Below are 19,894 nucleotides of genomic sequence, written 5' to 3'. Positions count from 1 at the left end.
AACAACACATTCAAGTATTTGCGTGACAACAAAGAGCAAAGGAAACGGATCAGGCGAGCCATGAAATATGATCGGGAACTCATTTGTCCAATTATTCCAACATCGCATGAATGCAGCACAAATGCCCTATCTCGCAATGTTAACAAAAGTGAAAAATGATTGTGTCTATCCGCCCAGTGATTCAGATCTGCTCCAAACTTTAATGAATTCTTCCTTGGCCCATGCTACTCCCATCCACCAAGTTTCATGGAAATCAGGCCAGTAATTTTTCAGTAATCCTGAAAACAGACGAAGAAACAAACCAACCGAGATGAAAAACATGACCTCCTTGGTGAAGTTAATTAGAATAATTGTTAAAAAATAATATACAATTGGTCTTGCAAAGACAGTAAAGTAACACCTATCCCTGAAATACATTGAAAATGCACAGCACAAGAGAGTACACCATATATCTTAGACTATAAATGGATAGTACACCTATCACTATATCATCCATCCTGAATATACGATATGAATGCACACATAAAGGACCTCTGGCAACATCAATCCTCTAAAAGATAACCACCAAAAGTATCTGTGCGTGAAATGTCCCTGCTAAAATCTTTGACTCTGAAAAAGAAATTGCCTGAAGCTCCCGCTCACTTTGTCCATTTTTCCTGCCTGAAGCCTTCGCTGACCTGACTCGGGTGTCCCTTCTCCTCTACATGATTGCAGTGCAGGTGGTGTTGACGATAAGCCAAAGTCAGGTCTGGCTCCTCAGACAAATAAAGCCGTAATGGTTGGAAAAAAGAGGAGGAAAGAAAGTCAGGCAGTGAGAAAGCCTGCAGGGACGCTGACCGGCCAAGTGGCTGCAACCTTACAGAAAAGCAATGATGGGACAAAACTGTGATTTATTTATTTGCCGCATACTGCTTTATCCATGACACAAGCAAAAGACACAGTGTGTGAGAATGATGGAGCGGGTCCAGAGACAACCAGGAGTGTGGTGAAGCAATGATACACACTTAGTACGGTCTGGTAAAAGCAGCTGTTTAACAAATTTAGAAGGATCAGGGGAAATGCTTATGTTGTAAAAGCTGTTGCTGACGAGAACAGTATTAAATTTGACATTGGTTGAGTTTTTTCCGCATTTATTCCCCCTCATTGATTTTTTACTATTTTTTTCTCAAAACACTAATCTCTCCAACCTGCTGCTCTACAATGACAACTGAGCATAATTTGACATTTCTGACAGAGGAAGAGCAACTGTGCAGCAGTGATTGTAGCAAACATGCAGTAAAAGATGAGACCAGTTCTTGGCTACATGTGATTATTCAGCCTACAGCCTATGAATAGATGTCTGACTGTCAATCAACTGCTTCAAGACTCTGGAAGCCAATCTGATGGCATGACAGCTAGATTATCTCTTTTTCAAGCAATAATAATAATGGCTACCACTGACCACACTGTTTGATTGACAAGTGATCTATGGGAAGAAACACGACCCCCATTAGTGCTTTGTATCAAAGATGGAGACAGAAAATAGACTGATATGATAAAAAAAATAGGCAACAAAAAAAGACAATTCAATATGCCATCAAAGAGAAAGAATTAACTGTTCACTAAGCACCGCTAATTACTGTTAGTACGCCTGTCGTTCTTTCCTCTTGTACAGCACATACCTATATACAGTATACAATGAAAACGTTGTGTTTAAAGCACAAAAAAACATTGTTTTGTTGAAAAACGTAACAGCAATGTTTTTTTCATAATGTTTTTTTCCAGAAATCATGACTCAATTACTCAGGATTACATGGAGACCTCTTTGCAGTTTCATGTTGGAACTACAAAAATTAGTAGACTGTACATAAAACTGCTCACAACAAATCTGTAATTAATCAAAAAAGGCATCTCTATGGCCGATATCTCCAAAACTCAGCTGCTCACACCAAAACAATCTATGATAAATAACACTACAGGAAAAATATTTATTTTGGGGTAAACTGTCCCTTCAACCTTGACTATAAGAATGTTAGAATAATTGAATGTTTAATTTATTAGCGGTAAATATTTTGCTAAGAACCTCATTCAAGATTAAAGTTATCTCTTAATGTCATTTTTAATAGATAAGATTTCAGCTATTTCCAATTGTAAATATGGCTACTAAAATGTCTTGGACAGGTGCATCTGAGGGATATCATTTTCTATGTACAGTTTTAAAGAAGTATTTCTGCACATTGCCTACTAAAATCAGTTTTATTAAATACCATGTGGTGTTCCAACATTGGAACAATAACCTACATGCAGGTTTGATGACCAACACATGGTATTCAACAAAGCTAATAGTAAGTAAAGACATGGGACTCTGGTCTCATTTACAATTACTGCCTTTTTTCTCAATGCTATTATCTTGTGTTTTTAACTCACTGCCATTCTTTTAAAGTTAAGGTTTTTTAAAAGATTAATCCTTGCAAATGTGGACAGTTGGGATTTTAATGTTTGCGCGTCTTTAATACGTCTTTAATTGACATTTATACTACAGTACGTCCAAAAAAGCCATTCAAAACAACTTTCATTCTGGCTGCCGAGGGCGTCTTTTGGGTGACGTCTATACAACGTCCAGAAAAAAATGCACACTGGTCCAACAATTACGTCTTTAAAAAAGTCCAGAAAAGACGTATAAAAAACTTTCATTCTGGTTCCTGTGAGGATGTCTTCTAGATGTCTAACAATTACGTCTTTAACACATCTTTTATTGACGTCTATACAACGTCCAGAAAAGACGTATAAAAAACTTTTATTCTGGCTCCCGAGAGGACGTCTTCTGGATGTCCATAAATCACGTCTTTTAGACGTATTATAGACGACTTTTTGCTCACTGGGAGCCTTTTTTATTTCAAAATGTGAGGCCTAACTCTAGTTTTCAAGTTTGTCCTGTATGACGTTACAACCTTTTCAATGTGACGCTTGGTAGCAGTCAATCACTATTAAGTTTGACGTATGACACAGCAGCTTTGGGTGGATTGATCACTGGTGTAAAAAGGCATTGTAATTCATAGAACGTTCATCATATTAAACTATTCTATGACACAACTGGTTCCATAATGGGTTAGCTGGAAATCCCAATGGATTTCTGCCTGGCATGCCCTTGCCTGTTATAATATAAGTTATTCAGTTTGGGAGAAAATTAAAGGAAAGGTCACATCTAAAGTCAAAATGCATTGTACCATGTAATATTTTTTTCACATTTGAACTCTCAAAAAAAAAATCCTTTGGAGTTATGCTGTGTTATTGATAATATAAACACATGAAGAGATTTTACTATACAATGTTGGAGAAAGGGAAAGTCACTTCCAAAGTAAAAACTATACCACTAACAACACTGCTGACCCTGGCTCCCACACAGTGAGTTTTTAATGTAACTCCACATATTAATATAGTTAGCCAATGAAATACTCCTTAATTTCTTTGGAAATAAAGCTATTTTACTACTAGTCAGGGATATACTCACAGATAGATTTTACCTATTAATATGCATTAACATATGGATGTATTTTATTGTAGTAAAAGTGACAATGTTACGAGCAGAGCACCTCAGGCACACTTCTTTCTGCTGAATTACCACAAAGCCAGGCATCACAGGAAATACAACCTACAGTCACACCCAAGATCAGTAGCACTGTGGTAAATAAGGCGATTTATTAAACACACAGGATTTTAAAAACCTCAAATAATTCCCGACAGCAGTATAAGGAGAGGAAGCAGTGCATTCAAGCTGAGATCAAAGCGCGCAAGCAACAATGCGGTATATAGCTCATCGTTGCCTGTGATCCACGGCTCCTCAGCCAAAGCACCTGTGTGTACATTTCCCAGAAAAACAGCCTCCGGTGGTGATCATTACCTCTCCTCTGGAGTAGCTGGGTGGATCGTTAGCCAGCTTCAAGGAAACACCATGCTGTTAGCCCTTTGTATCTGGGGTCACACTGCTGTTTGCTTTTGTTCTTTTCAAAGACTAATCTGCTCTCCTCCAGACATTTATCAACTTCCAGCTGTCAGTTCGCTGTTTTTTCCCCTCTTTTGTTTGTGTTATAGCTTGTTTATGGTATGATGGTGGAGCTGTAAAATCATAACCATGTTACTGTACTGCTCAGACTGGGCACACGTTTGAAACGAAGGGTTGCAGCTTTCTCAATGTGCATTGTCCTGCTATATTCGGCTATGTTCTGTATCTGTGCAGCTGCATGTTGGCCCTGATCAGCTCTGCCCAGAGGAATAGTGGGTAATGTATGGAGGTGGTGGTTCTTATTAACAATTAACATAATTACAGAATAAAGGTGGGAAGGCCTGGGCCGCCTTGCTCTGGTGAGCTTTGATCCCTTGTGGTTGAACTTGCTCAGCATTAAATGAAGACCTTTAAGAGTGGAATTCTCCTCTGCACCGGCATGTAGGGAGCTACCTGTCTGTGTTACGATTATCAACTCCTCCATGCTATATACACTGTAGGTTTCATAGTACACACAATATTTTTTACCAAATTGCGGCAATATTGTAGGGTTGACTTTTGGTGCATTCACAAACTATTAACATAATGAGATTTTTCATTAATAATCATCACTAATGTGGATATAATGAGTAAGTGTGTGAAGGCAAATAATAGCACAGCTCTGGTAAGTTCAGGTAAGTGTAGCCTTTAAAACCAGGAAAAGACAACACGTCATATTGTGATATTACGATATCCAAAATTTAAGACGATATTTAGCCTCATATATCGATATCTGCACAATATTGATATATTGCCCAGATTTAACTACTTTTAGGCCAGCAAAATGAGTAACGATCATTATGAGATTCAGTATTTATTCATCCTTATTCATCATTATTCCTTTCCCTTACTTTTACTCCAACTGTGAGAGTGGAGAGGCCTTTGAAACCATATGGACCTTCATGTTGGGAAATAAAATGGCAATGCTTGATATCTCGGGCCGTGATTCCCTAATAATTTTCCAAAATGTTTCCTAGAAAGAAATATACTCTGTTACAAATTACAGAGGAAATAGTTAGTAATAGTAAGAGTTGATTACATTCTGTCTGAGATAATACCTGAAAAGTAGTCATGTACATGGTCTGTGTGATCAGTTCCGAAGAAAATTTTGTTGTGATTTCATTTTTCTCCATTCAAAAGTACTATTACGCTTATTATAAAAGAAAAATGGTTTCCTTGCCTAATGAAGGTTGTGTAATCAAAACACAAATTGCTGCAATTGAAGACACAATGGATTTGTTCACTTATAGATTTTAGATCGCCATGCAACAGTGTTGGTGGTAAATGTTTTGGTAGCGCATGATGGCTCAGTTCCAGTGTAAAAGAAAGACGGGAAAAAAGCAAGCAAACAGGAACCAAAAACCATTACAACAACACACCCAAAAGGAAACATTGCAGATTTGATCTTTTTGGTTGTTTTTTCCGAGATCATAAACTGATGCACAACTAAAGAATTATTTTTATGTGCACTTACTTTGAGTCATAGATTTTGACTATGATCATTAAGTCAGTATTGGCATCAGTGTTTGAGTTCCAAATGGATATTTCGTCCCCCTAAACTTCTCAGATGGTTTCATTTGAATAACTGTTTGAGACCCAAAGGGGTCAACTTATCCAAAATTTCTTTTTTTTCTTCTTTCCTCTCCCATTAATCATATCATGAGCCCAAATAATAATCTTGTAACCTTTGGAAGGGCCTGACCCACTGGAGTGTCAAACACTGATGTCAATACTAACCTAATGATCAGAGTCAAAATCTATGACTCAAAGTAATTGCATAAATAAAATAATATATATATATGCTGGAAAAACAACCAATAAGATCAAATCTGGGGAATTGAAATGTATATTTTTAGATTCATGTGTTTCCTTTTTGGGTATGTTGTTCTAATGGTTTGCTTGTTTTTTTCTCTTTCTTTTGCACTGGAACTGAGCTCCCATGCTGTACCAACACTGTAACACACTGCAAAACACATCAGAGGTAAAGACAATAATTCCAACGCTGACTGCAATCAGAGTGCACCAGTACAGAATATCTGCTAAAGTCATTAATAGGTCAATGAGTTTTTTTTGCAGGAATTAAAGAGAATAGGATGGATACATATGGGGTTCCATCCCATAGCTCAATGAGTATGCTGCCATATAGAAACTGTGAACAGACTCTGCTCTAACTACAGTATCAGATCCAGTGAGCTCCTGATAATAAGCTAGACCCACCTGCGGAAATCTATTCTCATTACTTCATATAGCATGGTGGACGTAGCGCATACATTATTCATGCTTTCTGCAATATCTTATAGACCTCTGTCAAGGACATCTGGACAGACATTCATCTTGACAGAATTGGCCAATCACAGCCTCCAAATTGGGCATATGCAAAATGCAGAGGTGGGGTACAATGTAGAATAATGTGACTTTCAAACGGCACACTGCTGTGAGAATGAAATGCATGTAAAGAGGAGCCTGATGATACCTGCCTGCTGCTAATAAAGCCTGACACTGAGAGCCTTACCACTGCTGTGACCTTTGACCTGCTCACATTTGAATGCTGCGGTGCTGTCCTTCATTGTTTTTCTTCTGTTCTGTTGATTTGAATAAATCCAACAATGTTGAAACTATGGGTGTAATGATACATCGATCTGGATCGAATTATCGATTCAATTATCAATGATCCAATATTATCGATACAAAGTGAAAATAGCGATGCATATATCATATCGGTCACAGGCCCCTGAATTAAATCAAAATCATATCGTGGCAGACTTTGTGATATCAGTAAATATTGTATCCTTGTCGAAAGAAACAATATAATATCATATCGTGATAAAATGTGTGATTTACACCCCTAGTTCAAACCTGATAAAACATAGTCATGCACTTGTGGTGATATACATCGTGGTGATATATATATATATATATATATATATATATCCCCAGAGCCCTATGGCATCGTCCACAACGTCAAACGGGACCTCTGATTAATATTTAGATAATTTTAAGAGAGTTCACTCCAGGGAATCCAAGCAAGAACAAAGAGTAAAGTGAAAAAGAGAGATAACTCCAGTCTGTTACCATTCTACAGAGAAGAATGGCATCACTGTTTAGATTTTTGGGATACATTTGGGCCTTTTTTGAAGAAATGTAAATAGTTTGTCATTTATATGAGTTACTGGATGACTCCAAATATATAGGAGAACTGTTTTAGACAACACAAATGCTTGTGTAGCATTGCTGTGTGTGTGATATCAATAAATATGACATTATTATTTTGATTATTGGCAAAAGCGTCTGGACTTTTTTTGAGAAAATGTATATATTTTATCAACTGTACAAGTTATAATGTTTATTTCTTCACAGTTTGACACCCAAGACATATAGGAACTGATTTAGACAGGAGATTGGCTTAGCTGTTATTGCTCTGTGTGTGATATCAATAAATATCTGTGAGATTCATTTTCTGTTTTATTTATTTATTTGTCTTTAAGGTCATACAACCTTTTTTTACATTCAAGTGACCTCACTACAGCACAAATATTCTAATAGCCCAGTTTTTCCTGAAAGAAATGATGTACATTGATTGACTATAGATAACAGGGTTGATGTTTTACAAGCTTTTTTAGAAAATAAAACCAGACGGACAAGGAATTGTAAAAATGGCCTCAGGGTGATGATTACATGATATATGGTCCACACGTGTAGAGACAATCCCAGGTCTTTCTTGTACAGCCCCCTTAATATCACGAGTTTTAATATGTTCCAGTGGTTACAGGGGAGTGTATGTACTGAGACTATTAATGTGTAGAGTTAGCCTGATAATCACACTAGATTAACATTGTGTTTTCACTCCACCAAACCAGACCAGTGTGGACTGGTTGTTTGAGAAATAGGATTTACAAATTGTTAGAAGAAGAAGAATGCCTTTATTTATCCCGCGAGGGGAAATTCACAATTTTCACTTTGTTAGTACAGTTGCACACACATTGAACACAGGCCTGAATTACAAACATGCTCAGGACCTATCCATGCTAAACACACTAGTAATGGAGAGACATTGGCCGTTTAGTTATATTGTTAGGGCTATTTATGTACACAATGCTTCACCTGTTGAATGTCACTCAGCCTGATTTAGATGTACAGTAGGCTGCCATTTAAGTATGAAAAACAATAGGAAGAAACCACTGTACGTAAGAAGTTAAGCAAGCTTTTTTTACAGTAATAATGGCATTTCAAGATTGGGCTATAGCTATGACGGTTGCGTTGTAGCATTAATTGAGGACCATATGATAGTTTTCATATCTTAAACACAGGGGCACACAGATGCCCCAGATTTTGACGACAATTCCCGGGAAATAATGTGATCTAAATTCCTCGTATTCAACCCTACAACACATCTGTGACTTTCTGTCATGCTAAATAGTATTATTGTTGCTGTTGTTGAAGAGGCTTATTGTCTTCAGTTGTTGACGGCTGTGTCACTGCTACAGTAACATGTATGTTGCTGAAGATATGAACTGAATGCAGCTTGGTGTGTTTATACTAATCTCTCTTCCATTATTTGCATGTTTTCTCGAGATACCAGTGTGGAAAGTCTTTGGTGTCTGTATTTTTAGGTAGATGATAGGTGTGCTAAAGAAAATACAATTAACAACACATAACAAAACATTTTCTTAAAGTGAAAAAAAGGTGTCTCTTAAACATCAGATTTAGACTTTTGTCAATAGCATTCTCAATTTTAATCATAGACTCGTCAAACCAACTTTACATTCACATTATACACCCAACCTCCAGTTTTTGAAGATAAATCATGAAGTATGGCCCCAGATAATTCTGTAACATTAAGAGATACGGATAGCACCTTTGCATTACATCGCTAGTGGTTAGACTGGTGTTATTGTCATTGCTGATTATTTAGTTTCTTAATTGTGTGCTTCCAGGCGCCTGGAAGGCGTGGTGTTTGACTGCGGCTGTGATATCCGCTGGATCCAGCTGTGGCAGCAGAGAGGAGAGGCCGGGCTCCACACACAGCAGCTGTACTGCAAGAACGGAGCCTCCAAGATACGACTGCACAACATGTACATCCACAACTGTGGTAAGAGGAGGAATAGAGGGAGAAAGAGGGTGTGATCTGCATATAAAAAAGAGGAAAAGAGAAAGGAAGAGGAAGCAGCAGAGGGGGGATGGAGGGGAGGGAAAAAGGTGGAGGGTGAAAATGAGTGCTTGACGGAAGGAGACAGGAAAAGCAAGAGAAGGAAGGAAAGGGTTAAAGGTGAAATAGAGGAAAGAGAAGAGGAGCAGGGAGACGAGCGGAGGCGGGAAGGGGTGGAGGTGTGACAGAGTTCAGAGGGTGAATCTGATGTGGGGAGCTGTGTGTTGATTCTGACAGAAGCTGTAGACTGCAGTATTATCTCCTGGTGGTGACTCATCCCTGTGACATCTAATGTGTGTGTGTGTGTGTGTGTGTGTGTGTGTATGTGTTTTTTTTTTTTTTTTTTTTTTTTTTGTTACATTAAATGAAAAGGAAAAGATAATGATGTATGAACATAGCATGTGACAATGGAATGAAAGGAATGAGTATTTATTTTGTGTTGGTGTGTGTGTGTGTGTGTGTGTGTGTGTGTGTGTGTGTGTGTTTTTTTTTGGGTAATGGAGGGCGACAATGTGACCGTGAGCTGCAATGGATCTGGATCACCGCTGCCTGAAGTGGACTGGACTGTTAGCGGCCTGCACTCCATCAATACACACCTGGTCAGACACACACACACACACACACAAAAACACACACACACACACACACACACACACACACAGCTATGGATACAGTGTTATCAGTATGTTTTTTTATATCCAAAATACCCAACTATTTATGGAACATATATTTGTTTATTTTTATTTTGGACCATTAGGGGTAACAATTAGCTAGTTGAGGTTGGACTAGTTTTAATAACTACTCTATCAGAAAATCGAAAGAATAAGATTATCTTATTTTGAAGTAAAGGCAACATGAGTAGAGAGTCAAAAACAAGATCAACACTCACATTGGCTAAGAGCTGATCATGGGTTTGCACTTACACAAGGTACAGTAGGTGTGTTGGGAAACCTCCCATCATGCACCAGGGTAATAGACTTAGGGACATTCATTTTGATGTACAGTATGTCTGTTCAGACATTGTCATTGGTGTTATTGTGTTGTGCATTGTACACCACAATGTTTTCCACAATCCCATTATGTATGCAGTCAGTTATTGAGTGAACCCAGTTACACTATGAGTGATGATGTTTACACTATTAGTGAGGTTCTCACAAATGTGAGAGCAAAACATGTGTTGATGCAGCATCATAACACCACTAATGACCCACCTGGTGGCTAGGAGATAATATTCATACCTCTGACGACTTGCCATCCCCTGATTCTATACCAATTCAATTCAATTCAATTTTATTTATAGTATCAAATCATAAAAAGAGTTATCTCGAGACACTTTACAGATAGAGTAGGTCTAGACCACACTCTATAATTTACAAAGACCCAACGATTCCAGTAATTTCCATAAGAGCAAGCATTTAGTGCAACAGTGGTGAGTAAATCTTCCTTTTAGGGAGAAACCTCGGACAGACCCAGGCTCTTGGTGGGCGGTTGTCTGACGGTGCTGGTTGGGGGTTTGATGAACAGTGGCAATTATAGTCACAATAAATACGCAGGGCGTAGCAGGGTGTAGCAGAACATAGCATGACGTAGCATGACATAGCCGGGCGTAGCAGGAAACCGCATGGCCTAGCTGGACGTTGCAGGGCGTAGTAGGGCACTGCATGGCGTAGCAGGGCATAGCAGGGCACTGCAGGGCATAGAAGGGTGTAGCAGGGCGTGGAGCAGAACCACAGTGACACTGCAAACATGATTTAGGTGCTACCCTAATCCAGAGAAAACTGCAGGGCAAGAAAACATAAGGGCTCCAGACCTAGGATAGTAACAAGCTTTTACCCACAGATGAAAAGAGAGAGGAGAGAGGAGCTCAGTGTGTCAAAGGAAGTCCGCGGCAGTCTAAAACTATAACAGCCTAACTAAGAGCTGCAGAGATAGGGAAGGGGCGCGCCGTGACTGTGGCTACACACCCTCCCCCGCCGGTGGAACGCTGCAACTCCTTACTCCCTAACTATAAGCTTTATCAAAGAGCAGAGTTTTAAGTAGGGTGACCAGACATCCCGGTTTGACCGGGACAGTCCCGATTTTCAATTGTTTGTCCCGAGTCCCGACAAAAGCCTGTCGGGAGGCTAAAATGTCCCGGTTTACACCAGGAGCGGAGTCAGCCGATTTGCCGGGTCTTCAGCCCTGAATCTTTTGAGTTTAGCCCTGAATGTAACTTTGTCCAGTTTATTTTTCTGAGGCGAATACAACGTGCAGCTACGTACGGGGTCCGACCATGCTGTATTTGTTGCTATCATCTAGCAACCGTCTCTCCGTGAGGAAAGCCGGGTGAAGTTTTGGGAGGAATCCTAGCCAAATCAGTCTAATACATTGATGCCATCAACACAAAGTTTAGGAGCGCAATGCTAATGATTAGTTTGAAGTTCCTGTGACGTGACTTTTCCAGTCTACGGTTCAGACTCAGACACACGGAGCTCTGAAGCAGACCTGCTTGTGTCCACTCTCTGTATAATGCAGCGCAGCTTCAGGTTTATGGACACACTCAGCTGTGGACATGCTGCGGTAGATGTGTTGCGTTTGTGCTCCGTGTATTTCTGTAGTTTCCGTTTTCCACCTCCGATGTAGAGCAGCGTTCAGTTACTTCTCTAGCTAAACTATTTGTCTCATTCAGAGACCAGAGACCCAAACGGGGCTCTGTGTCTGTCAGAAGGTCTGAGGTCTACCGTATCAGCAGAGTTATCACGTAATGCACAGCAGACTATATGGTGCAGGTATAGATTAGTTTCTGAAATATAGTGACTTTATTCTTGTAATAGCCTACTAACCTAACTTTATTTTTCTCAAAATGTCACGACTCATCGTCTCCTCCAAATCACAGAGAACACAGATATACTGTACTTTGAATGTGCACAAAGTTTTGGACATGAGCAGAAATCTCGCTCAAACACATCTGAAATTTTACAGTCCAGGGGTCTATTATAAATTAAAATGAATTAATGTATCATTGAGGTGAATAATTGTCATATGCACATTTAAGGAGGGTACTTCCTCACCAAAAGACGCCAAACAGGAGGGAGGAGTAAATGATGCCTACACTACAGATATTTGCAGGTTGCAGTATACATTGATTCAGAAAAAGGTAGAAATATGTGCATAAAAATTCACCAGAATGCAGGAAATGAAGTGGTTATGCTCAAAATTTTCAATAAATCATTTTAATTCTTTTGGCGTTATTGGAATAAATAACACTTCAAAGAATCTTTTTTAGAAAAACAGGCTGTTGCTGCAATTTTGTTAATTTTACAAGAAAAAACACTGTTATTATTACATGAGGAGCCTACGATCAAAATAATGAAGTTACTGTCTGTGTATATGTCTGACCTGGGCTGGCACATGTTCACGTTAAAAAGCGTGTGCGTGCACGAGCACTACGGTCACGTGCAAAGTGTCCCGGTTTTAGCTCCGGGAAATCTGGTCACCCTAGTTTTAAGTTTACTCTTAAATGTGGTGATGGTGCCTGCCTCCCAAACCCAGACTGGGAGCTGGTTCCACAGGAGAGGAGCCTGGTAGCTGAACGCTCTGGCTCCCATTCTACTTTTAGAGACTCTAGGAACCACAAGTAACTGCATTCTGGGAGCGCAGTGCTCTAGTGGGACAATAAGGTACTATGAGCTCTTCAATATATGATGGTGCTTGACCATTTAGAGCTTTATAGGTCAGGAGAAGGATTTGAAATTCAGTCCTGGATTTTACAGGAAGTAAATGCAGAGAAGCTAATACAGGAGAAATATGATCTCTTCTCTTAGTTCTTGTCAGAACACGCGCTTACCAACTTTTTTTTTTTTGTGTAACTATTTTATTTTTATTGTATACTTATACATGTATAAGTATTTAACACTTCACTGAAAAAGATATTGTGATAATTACACCAACAGATTGTAATGGTTTCTGAATAACCTGCATATTCCCATCTAAAATCATAATTATATCATACTGTGTCTAAAAATGAGTTCATTTATCCCTAAAAACCCACCATCCAGCTAACTGTGAATTAGCATGGACCTTTGCAGGTTTGGGCTTTAGAATGTGTTGCTATGACAACAGCTCCAGATACACTTTAAGCTTGCTGTTAAAAAACTTGTGTCATGTCATCATCAATTAGGTCAAGCTTCCTCACTTATTCTCATATGAAGAACAGGGCCTTGGCTTAACCGGCTTTGTACAGCACTCTGATTAGCTGTGCAGCATTACCATGATGATCTACTGTACCTCTGTGCAAAAAAAGCTAGATTTGTTAGACAGAGTCCTGGGTTGAACCCACAGTGTGCCTGCTAACCCAGGCCCCAGGGACGTCACAGCAACAACAACAGCAGAGATAAACAGCAAGAAGAGGGGAACAGCAGTTTGTGAAAATGCAGTGTGGCTGTATTTGTCATCTGTCTTCAAAGCTTGCAGTGACTTTACAGATGAAAGTCACCTCAGCCTCAGGCTCGATGTTTTAGGGTAGACGGATACTGTAGCTCATCAGGATGAGTGAGGTTTTGGGGAACCTGGCCAACTGAAGACAAGAAGGGAAGCATAAGCATTGTATTTGGCTATCTAAAGGTGAAAAGCTGTGAATCAGTCACATTAGTGCCAAAATGTACAATACATCACGCTTCTTTGCTGTAATTCTAGCACTACATTAATACGACTTAATCACTGCAGTAATTAATTCCCCCTGGTATTGTATACTCCATCACTTTCTATTTTAATCAATCGATAATTAACTTTAATTTTAATTTTGTGATTAAATATTTAAACCCCTAGTAATATAACTATTTATGCTGTATATCCTTCACATACCTAAATGTCTCTCTTTTCTCTATCTGTATGTCTTATTCTCTTTCTCTAGTCCAATGTATACTGGCCGAACATCCACTCTATCAACCTGACTCTTTTCAACATCAGCCGAGATGACAACAACTTCCAGCTGACCTGCATTGCAGAGAACGTGGTGGGGATGACAAACTCCTCCATCCAGCTCAACGTACAATGTGAGTTGGATTTCTCCTATGGTTCAATCAAGGAAAACTCTGGCCATGCCCTGCAGAGGGGACAGGAGTGAGCTAAAGGCAACATTTTAGCCCATAGTGGACACAATAACACACATTTCATATGGACACTTCAGGTTTTCCTTATAGATTACCTTGTGCATCTTGTTACTTAAATTTGTGTGTTATTAAGAAAACATTATTCCTTTGAAATGATTAAAGCTCTGTATTGCTTTAAGATTCAAAGTTCATATATGTTATGTTTTGCAAAAGTAGGTATGTTGACAGAAAATGTATGGTCATTCTTACAAAGAATTTTATATCACTCTTCTAATTTGCATTATTTAATATCTTGGCCCAAACTGAACAGATTATGTATAGTAATATCACCAGGACAACAATAGCATAAGGAAAAAAACAAAACCTGGGTTAAGAATTGATTCTTCTGGGTGCTCAATTTTGCAGGATGTCACATTGTTGGCTAATGCGCTTCATTAGCATATTTTTGGAAGTAAAAATGACTTTACAAACTTTAATACTGTTGTATTTTAGTCCAGGGTTTATTAACCCAAAGTTAAGAGATGTTGATCTTCTTTTCATGAGACTAAGAGTCTACAGCCACGCTAGCAGGTCTGTGAGTCTGTCCATAGGCACAGCTCTGCTTTGAGCTAAATGCTAACATGTTCACAATAACAATACTAGTTTAGTGTATTAGAAGGCTAACATTTACTTATTAGCACTAAACACAAAGTGCAGCTGAGGCTGATGGGAATAGCATTGGCATAGCAAATAAAACCAAAGTATTGGACAAATGTACATTTTGACCTATAATGATGGTGAAATGTATTACAATTTGAGGGAAACATGAATGTCTGTACCAAATTTCATAGCAATTCATCCAATAGTTGTCAAGACACTTCTCTTAATGCCAAATATGTCAACGTCATGGTGGCGCTGGAGGTAAAAGTCCAAAGTGGTGGACTGGCAGACCATTATTGCCTCCTCAGAGCTAAGCTGCTGGTGAGCCCAGAAATGCCAGGTTGTCATGTTGTATGCTGTTGATTAAATGCAGGGTCAGTACAGATTAGCCCAGTGATAAATGTAGTGTGAACATCTGTACTGACTAACAATCTCCATCAATCGTGCAATAACAAAAAATCTCATCAATTCGCTCACCACATCTGTAATGTCTCCATCAGTAGTCATCTTTCTAGGGTATTAGATCTCATTTGCTAACTTTTCATGGATGCTCTGAATAAGACTCTAGTGCTTAAAATGTGAAATGATGCTGTATTTGAAGGTGCTAATCAATGAACGCTGCCAGTGTAATGATTGTTAGGAATGAAATCTCAGCCAACCACTGAGCTAGTGGTTTATCCACATTAGAGGCCATCAACTCATCTGGGGACTGCCATGGTTTGGCAGCCAGGCTGGTACGATTTAATAATCCAGTGCACCAAAAGACCGCACAATTTGAAAATACTGGTATTTACTTTGAGTAATGAAATGACAGTTGACAGCTTATTTGTCTTCTGCCAGTCAGGTGAGGCATACATCAATGTCCTACAGCTAGTGTAACTATTAGGTCATAGCCAAGACAAGCTGGCCTGGCTGGGTTTAAAGGCAGTAAATCTGCTGGATGGGATTTTGTTAAATCACCTTATATTATCTAAAATCATAAACAACTTGTTGCATTATGTTAGATCAGGATTATGATATAAATTATGTGTGGATTTAGCTATATGGATATATTATTAGTAATATTAGTAAAAAAAATTTAATTCTCCTTATATATTTCCAAAGTTCTGCAGTACGCAGATCGTAACAGGAATGGTCACCACTGCATTTAAGTTTAAGTGGACAAAATGGCAGTCAGCAAAGACCAATAATGAGTCAAGAAAAAAATCTCATGTAGCTGGTATGAAAACTTGGAGGCAAGAACACCAGTTTTATTGTCTTTCTTTGTCTTTCGTGGCAGCTTTGATGGACTTATGTTGGGAACTGAAATAAATCTTGCATTACTGACTATACAGTCTAAGAGAATAATTTACAACAGGAAAAAAAATCTCCTTTATCAAGCAGAACAACCAAATTATGCAGGTACATTTAAAATGCAATGAGGTGTTGCACAGTAACAAACCAAGTGAAATTGATGTAGCCAATTAGCAAGAATATACCCTCCAGCCCACATGAAAGCTTTGCCTTGATCTGAGTGGAAAGAGAATCGGAAAAAAAATGATTTGGTAACCATCAGATTGTTCCTCTGATGTGCAGACCATGAATTACACTGTATGTCAGCTCTTATATAAGTTTACCTTGTGGATTGTCCCTGGGCAGATTTGGGAGGGACTGTATTCAAAGCCAATATTTATTAAAGGTGCCTGACAATTTTGTCTTTGTAGCAAGCTGGCTGTAAAGCACAATCTATTGTGGCTGTTTGCAATGCATCACGCTACAGGACAGGGGAGATTTGTCATCAATTCAAACACTCCTTTCTGAAGCAGAGCTGCTAAGCACCGTGCTAGAATGACAGATTGACTTTGCAACACCTAGTCTTCAGGGCTTCCTCCACACGGCCACTCAATGGATGTACATCTCCGGGCATTTCTTTTTCTGTTGACACTCTCTGCTGGTGCTGCAAATTAACATATTAATTTTTCACCACATGCTCCGATGGTAATTACATTTCCTCCCATGTGCAGCCTATTGTCTCTGGAAATGTCATAAAATAGCTTAAACTGCTGCTCTGATTAGGGAGTAATCTGATTGACAGCGAAATTACCAGCCGTCAAGTAACATTCTCTGCATTCAAAGATGAGTTCCCGATTTTAGCGAAACTGTAATTAACCACAATTTAAAATTCTGCAGACCCATTATTCTGCTGCTGCGTGGAACAATAGCAGCTCTACAGCATTGTGGACTCACATACCATGTTTTTTTCCTTTAGCCCTACTGTATAGGCATGGTGTTACTATCTCTGGTTAATAGTTCTGTTTCTACTCTACAGCAGTGTTGGGAAGGATACTTTCAAAACGTATTTCGTTACAGAATACAGAATACATGCCCACAAATGTAATTTGTAACGTATTCCGTTACATTACTCAATCTGAGTAACGTATTCTGAATACTTGGATTACTTCAGGATTACTTCCACATTGAATTGCGTTTTATAAGTGTAGGAATGCAGCTATCACATCCAGCTTACTAAACAGGCCTATAATGGTGTGTTCTTTTTATTCCAACTAGCTGAATGTGTACCTGAACAAGCAGATAGATTATTGTATTGGTAGTGCCGAACTGCGCAAAATCTAACGCCGGTCTTGCTACCACGAGCTAATTTTAGCTAACGTTAGCTAGCATGTCAAACGGGGCTAGTCAGTCTTTAAACGGCTCTGGAGCTAGTAAATAATACAGTAGGAGAATGTAAAGTCGCACGTCAAATGTTTAAATAGCAAGGTGACCAGTAAAACTACAGCAGACGACTACCCTTGGCTAATTAAAAAAATAGCTTACTTTAAGATGCTTCTTCAGGTTGGAGGTGGAGTAATGTGGACGCTGAAAGGAGGTTGGTTGCTGGTAAGCAGGTTGCACTGCACAGTTATATTTCATTCTCCCTGTTCGTTCTTTAATGTGAAATGCTGTTTGGATTTCCAAGATAGAAACTTATTCCTGTCCTGGCTCTGTCGTGCCGGTGTAACAGGTGCCGACTCCATTGTGACTGATCACGCAAATAGCTATTTTTTTCGATTTCATATCGGGGCTTCTGGAAAATGCATTAAGTTGCCTTAATTTAGTCAAAGTGAATAAACTCGTGAAACAGAGAATCGTCATGTAATCCATTGATTTCAACAATGTAACTGTATTCTAAATACCAACGATTTAAATTGTAACTGTAACGGAATACAGTTACTCATAATTTGTATTCTGAATACGTTACGTATTCAGAATACAAATTATGAGTAACTGTATTCCGTTACAGTACGCCGTGTACGCCGTTACATGTATTCCGTTACTCCCCAACACTGGACTCTACAGGTAGAGCAAGGCATTACCTCTAACAATGAGTAATTAATGAGGAAATTATGTGACTGAATCCCTCGGGAGACTCAACATAATATCGCTGTGCTGCTTCTTACAGGTTAAAATCTTAATCACAATGTGATTCAGTCCAGAGGGAATATGTGGCGATATCTGTCCCATGATACTCGCCTGTCACCGTCAACTATGTCGTCCTATCTGGCTGGAACATGGCATTTGGTATATGCCACCAGTGTTACCACTAGATAACACTGCACAACTAGCCTTGCATTCAGTGTTCTCACAGATCAAAGGAATGTAGTTATCAAAGCTTGTCATCTATCTGAGCGCCACAAGGACACCATGTTGTTACAGAGCAGTATGGAGCGCAGTAATGACTTGTATTGTATTGACTGAGACTGAGGTGACAGCCATGCTGAAGGAAAAATGGATTGGCCCCTAACTGTCCGTCAACAAGAGAATTTCGTTTTTTCGCGCTCTCTCTCTCTCTCTCTCTCTCTCTCTCTCTCTCTCTCTCTCTCTCTCGTTGCCTTTAGGCTGTACAGCTATATACCACCCTCACTTCATGCCAATCTTCCTCCCTCCTCTCTCTTTCGTTTCTTTTCTCTCATCTCTATCTTTTCTCTTTATTCCTGAGCTCACAATCACAGCTCTGCACACGCCCCCACACCAGCACTTACACACATACACTTGCCTTAGCCTTTAGTGCAATTCAGTGAGTTTATTGTCACAATTGTCTAACAGGAACAATATCACCAAAGCAATTTATGAAATAACAGCTTACAAGCACCAATACATACTTTTTTCCATCATTTTAATGGATGATTATTTTGGTTCGAAAACATCCGTTGGTACACAATCAACAACAATGAATGACATTTATGAATTTAATCAATCAGTCTATTACTGTCTATTAATGATAAAGCCCAATTGCAGTGTGTACAATTAGTGTGGGGTTATGCTAGAAAAGAAGTAGTTTGTACAACATGTTGTTTGACCACATTTGAAAAGTGTTTGTACCTGTTCTAAGCAGTCACACTGGAATTGACAAAGCTCCCATGATGGATTACCAACTGGTCTTAAGGTGCCAAGGGGGCAACTGTCCTGCGCTCATGGACCCCCAGGAGCCACAAAAGCTCCACGTTCAATGGGTGTCAAAAGGTTATATTTAATTTAAGTAAGTGTAAATTTGATTTATTGCACTGCAAAAGTATCAGCTGAGACAGACTGCGTTATAACCATCTATTGGCCTGGTGTAGTAGACACATTTTTAGCCATGCTAGCAGCATCGCAATTTTGCTCTGTCTACAACATTGGTCTAGACTGCAATATCTTTACAACTTTTACATGGATATCCATTACACGTGTTCAGCCATTCATGGTCACCAGAGAATGAACCCTTATTACTTTGGGGATACCTTTTCTTTGTTTTTTAGGTCAAAGTTTGTGTCATCTACCAGATGGCTTGGCACCAATGTTTTTTTTACAGACATTCGTACCCAGAGATGAATCCTTCTGACTTTGGTGATCTTCTGACTTTCATCTAGTGCTCAATGAGGTTGACATTTGGGGTTTTGAGTGAAATCTCTCAACCAATGTCGGATGGATTGAAATTAGCTTCAGATATTCATGTCCCGTGAATAAACATGAGTAACAACC

General features: G+C 39.1%; 1 protein-coding gene across 1 annotated transcript in view; it reads left to right on the top strand.

Moving 5' to 3' along the window:
* ntrk3b (neurotrophic tyrosine kinase, receptor, type 3b) overlaps positions 1-19,894 on the top strand; it is a 215,393-nt gene that overhangs the window by 88,422 nt on the left and 107,077 nt on the right. The window contains exons 5-7 of the mRNA XM_039795075.1: positions 8,956-9,139; positions 9,665-9,766; positions 14,059-14,200. Of these exons, the coding sequence (XP_039651009.1) occupies positions 8,956-9,139; positions 9,665-9,766; positions 14,059-14,200 (428 nt within the window). The remainder of the gene's footprint in view (positions 1-8,955; positions 9,140-9,664; positions 9,767-14,058; positions 14,201-19,894) is intronic.

Source organism: Perca fluviatilis, chromosome 3, assembly GCF_010015445.1.
Source record: "Perca fluviatilis chromosome 3, GENO_Pfluv_1.0, whole genome shotgun sequence".
Taxonomy (NCBI): Eukaryota; Metazoa; Chordata; class Actinopteri; order Perciformes; family Percidae; genus Perca; species Perca fluviatilis.
The sequence above is the reverse complement of the archived record's forward strand: the minus strand, read 5'-3'. Positions and strand labels throughout refer to the sequence as shown.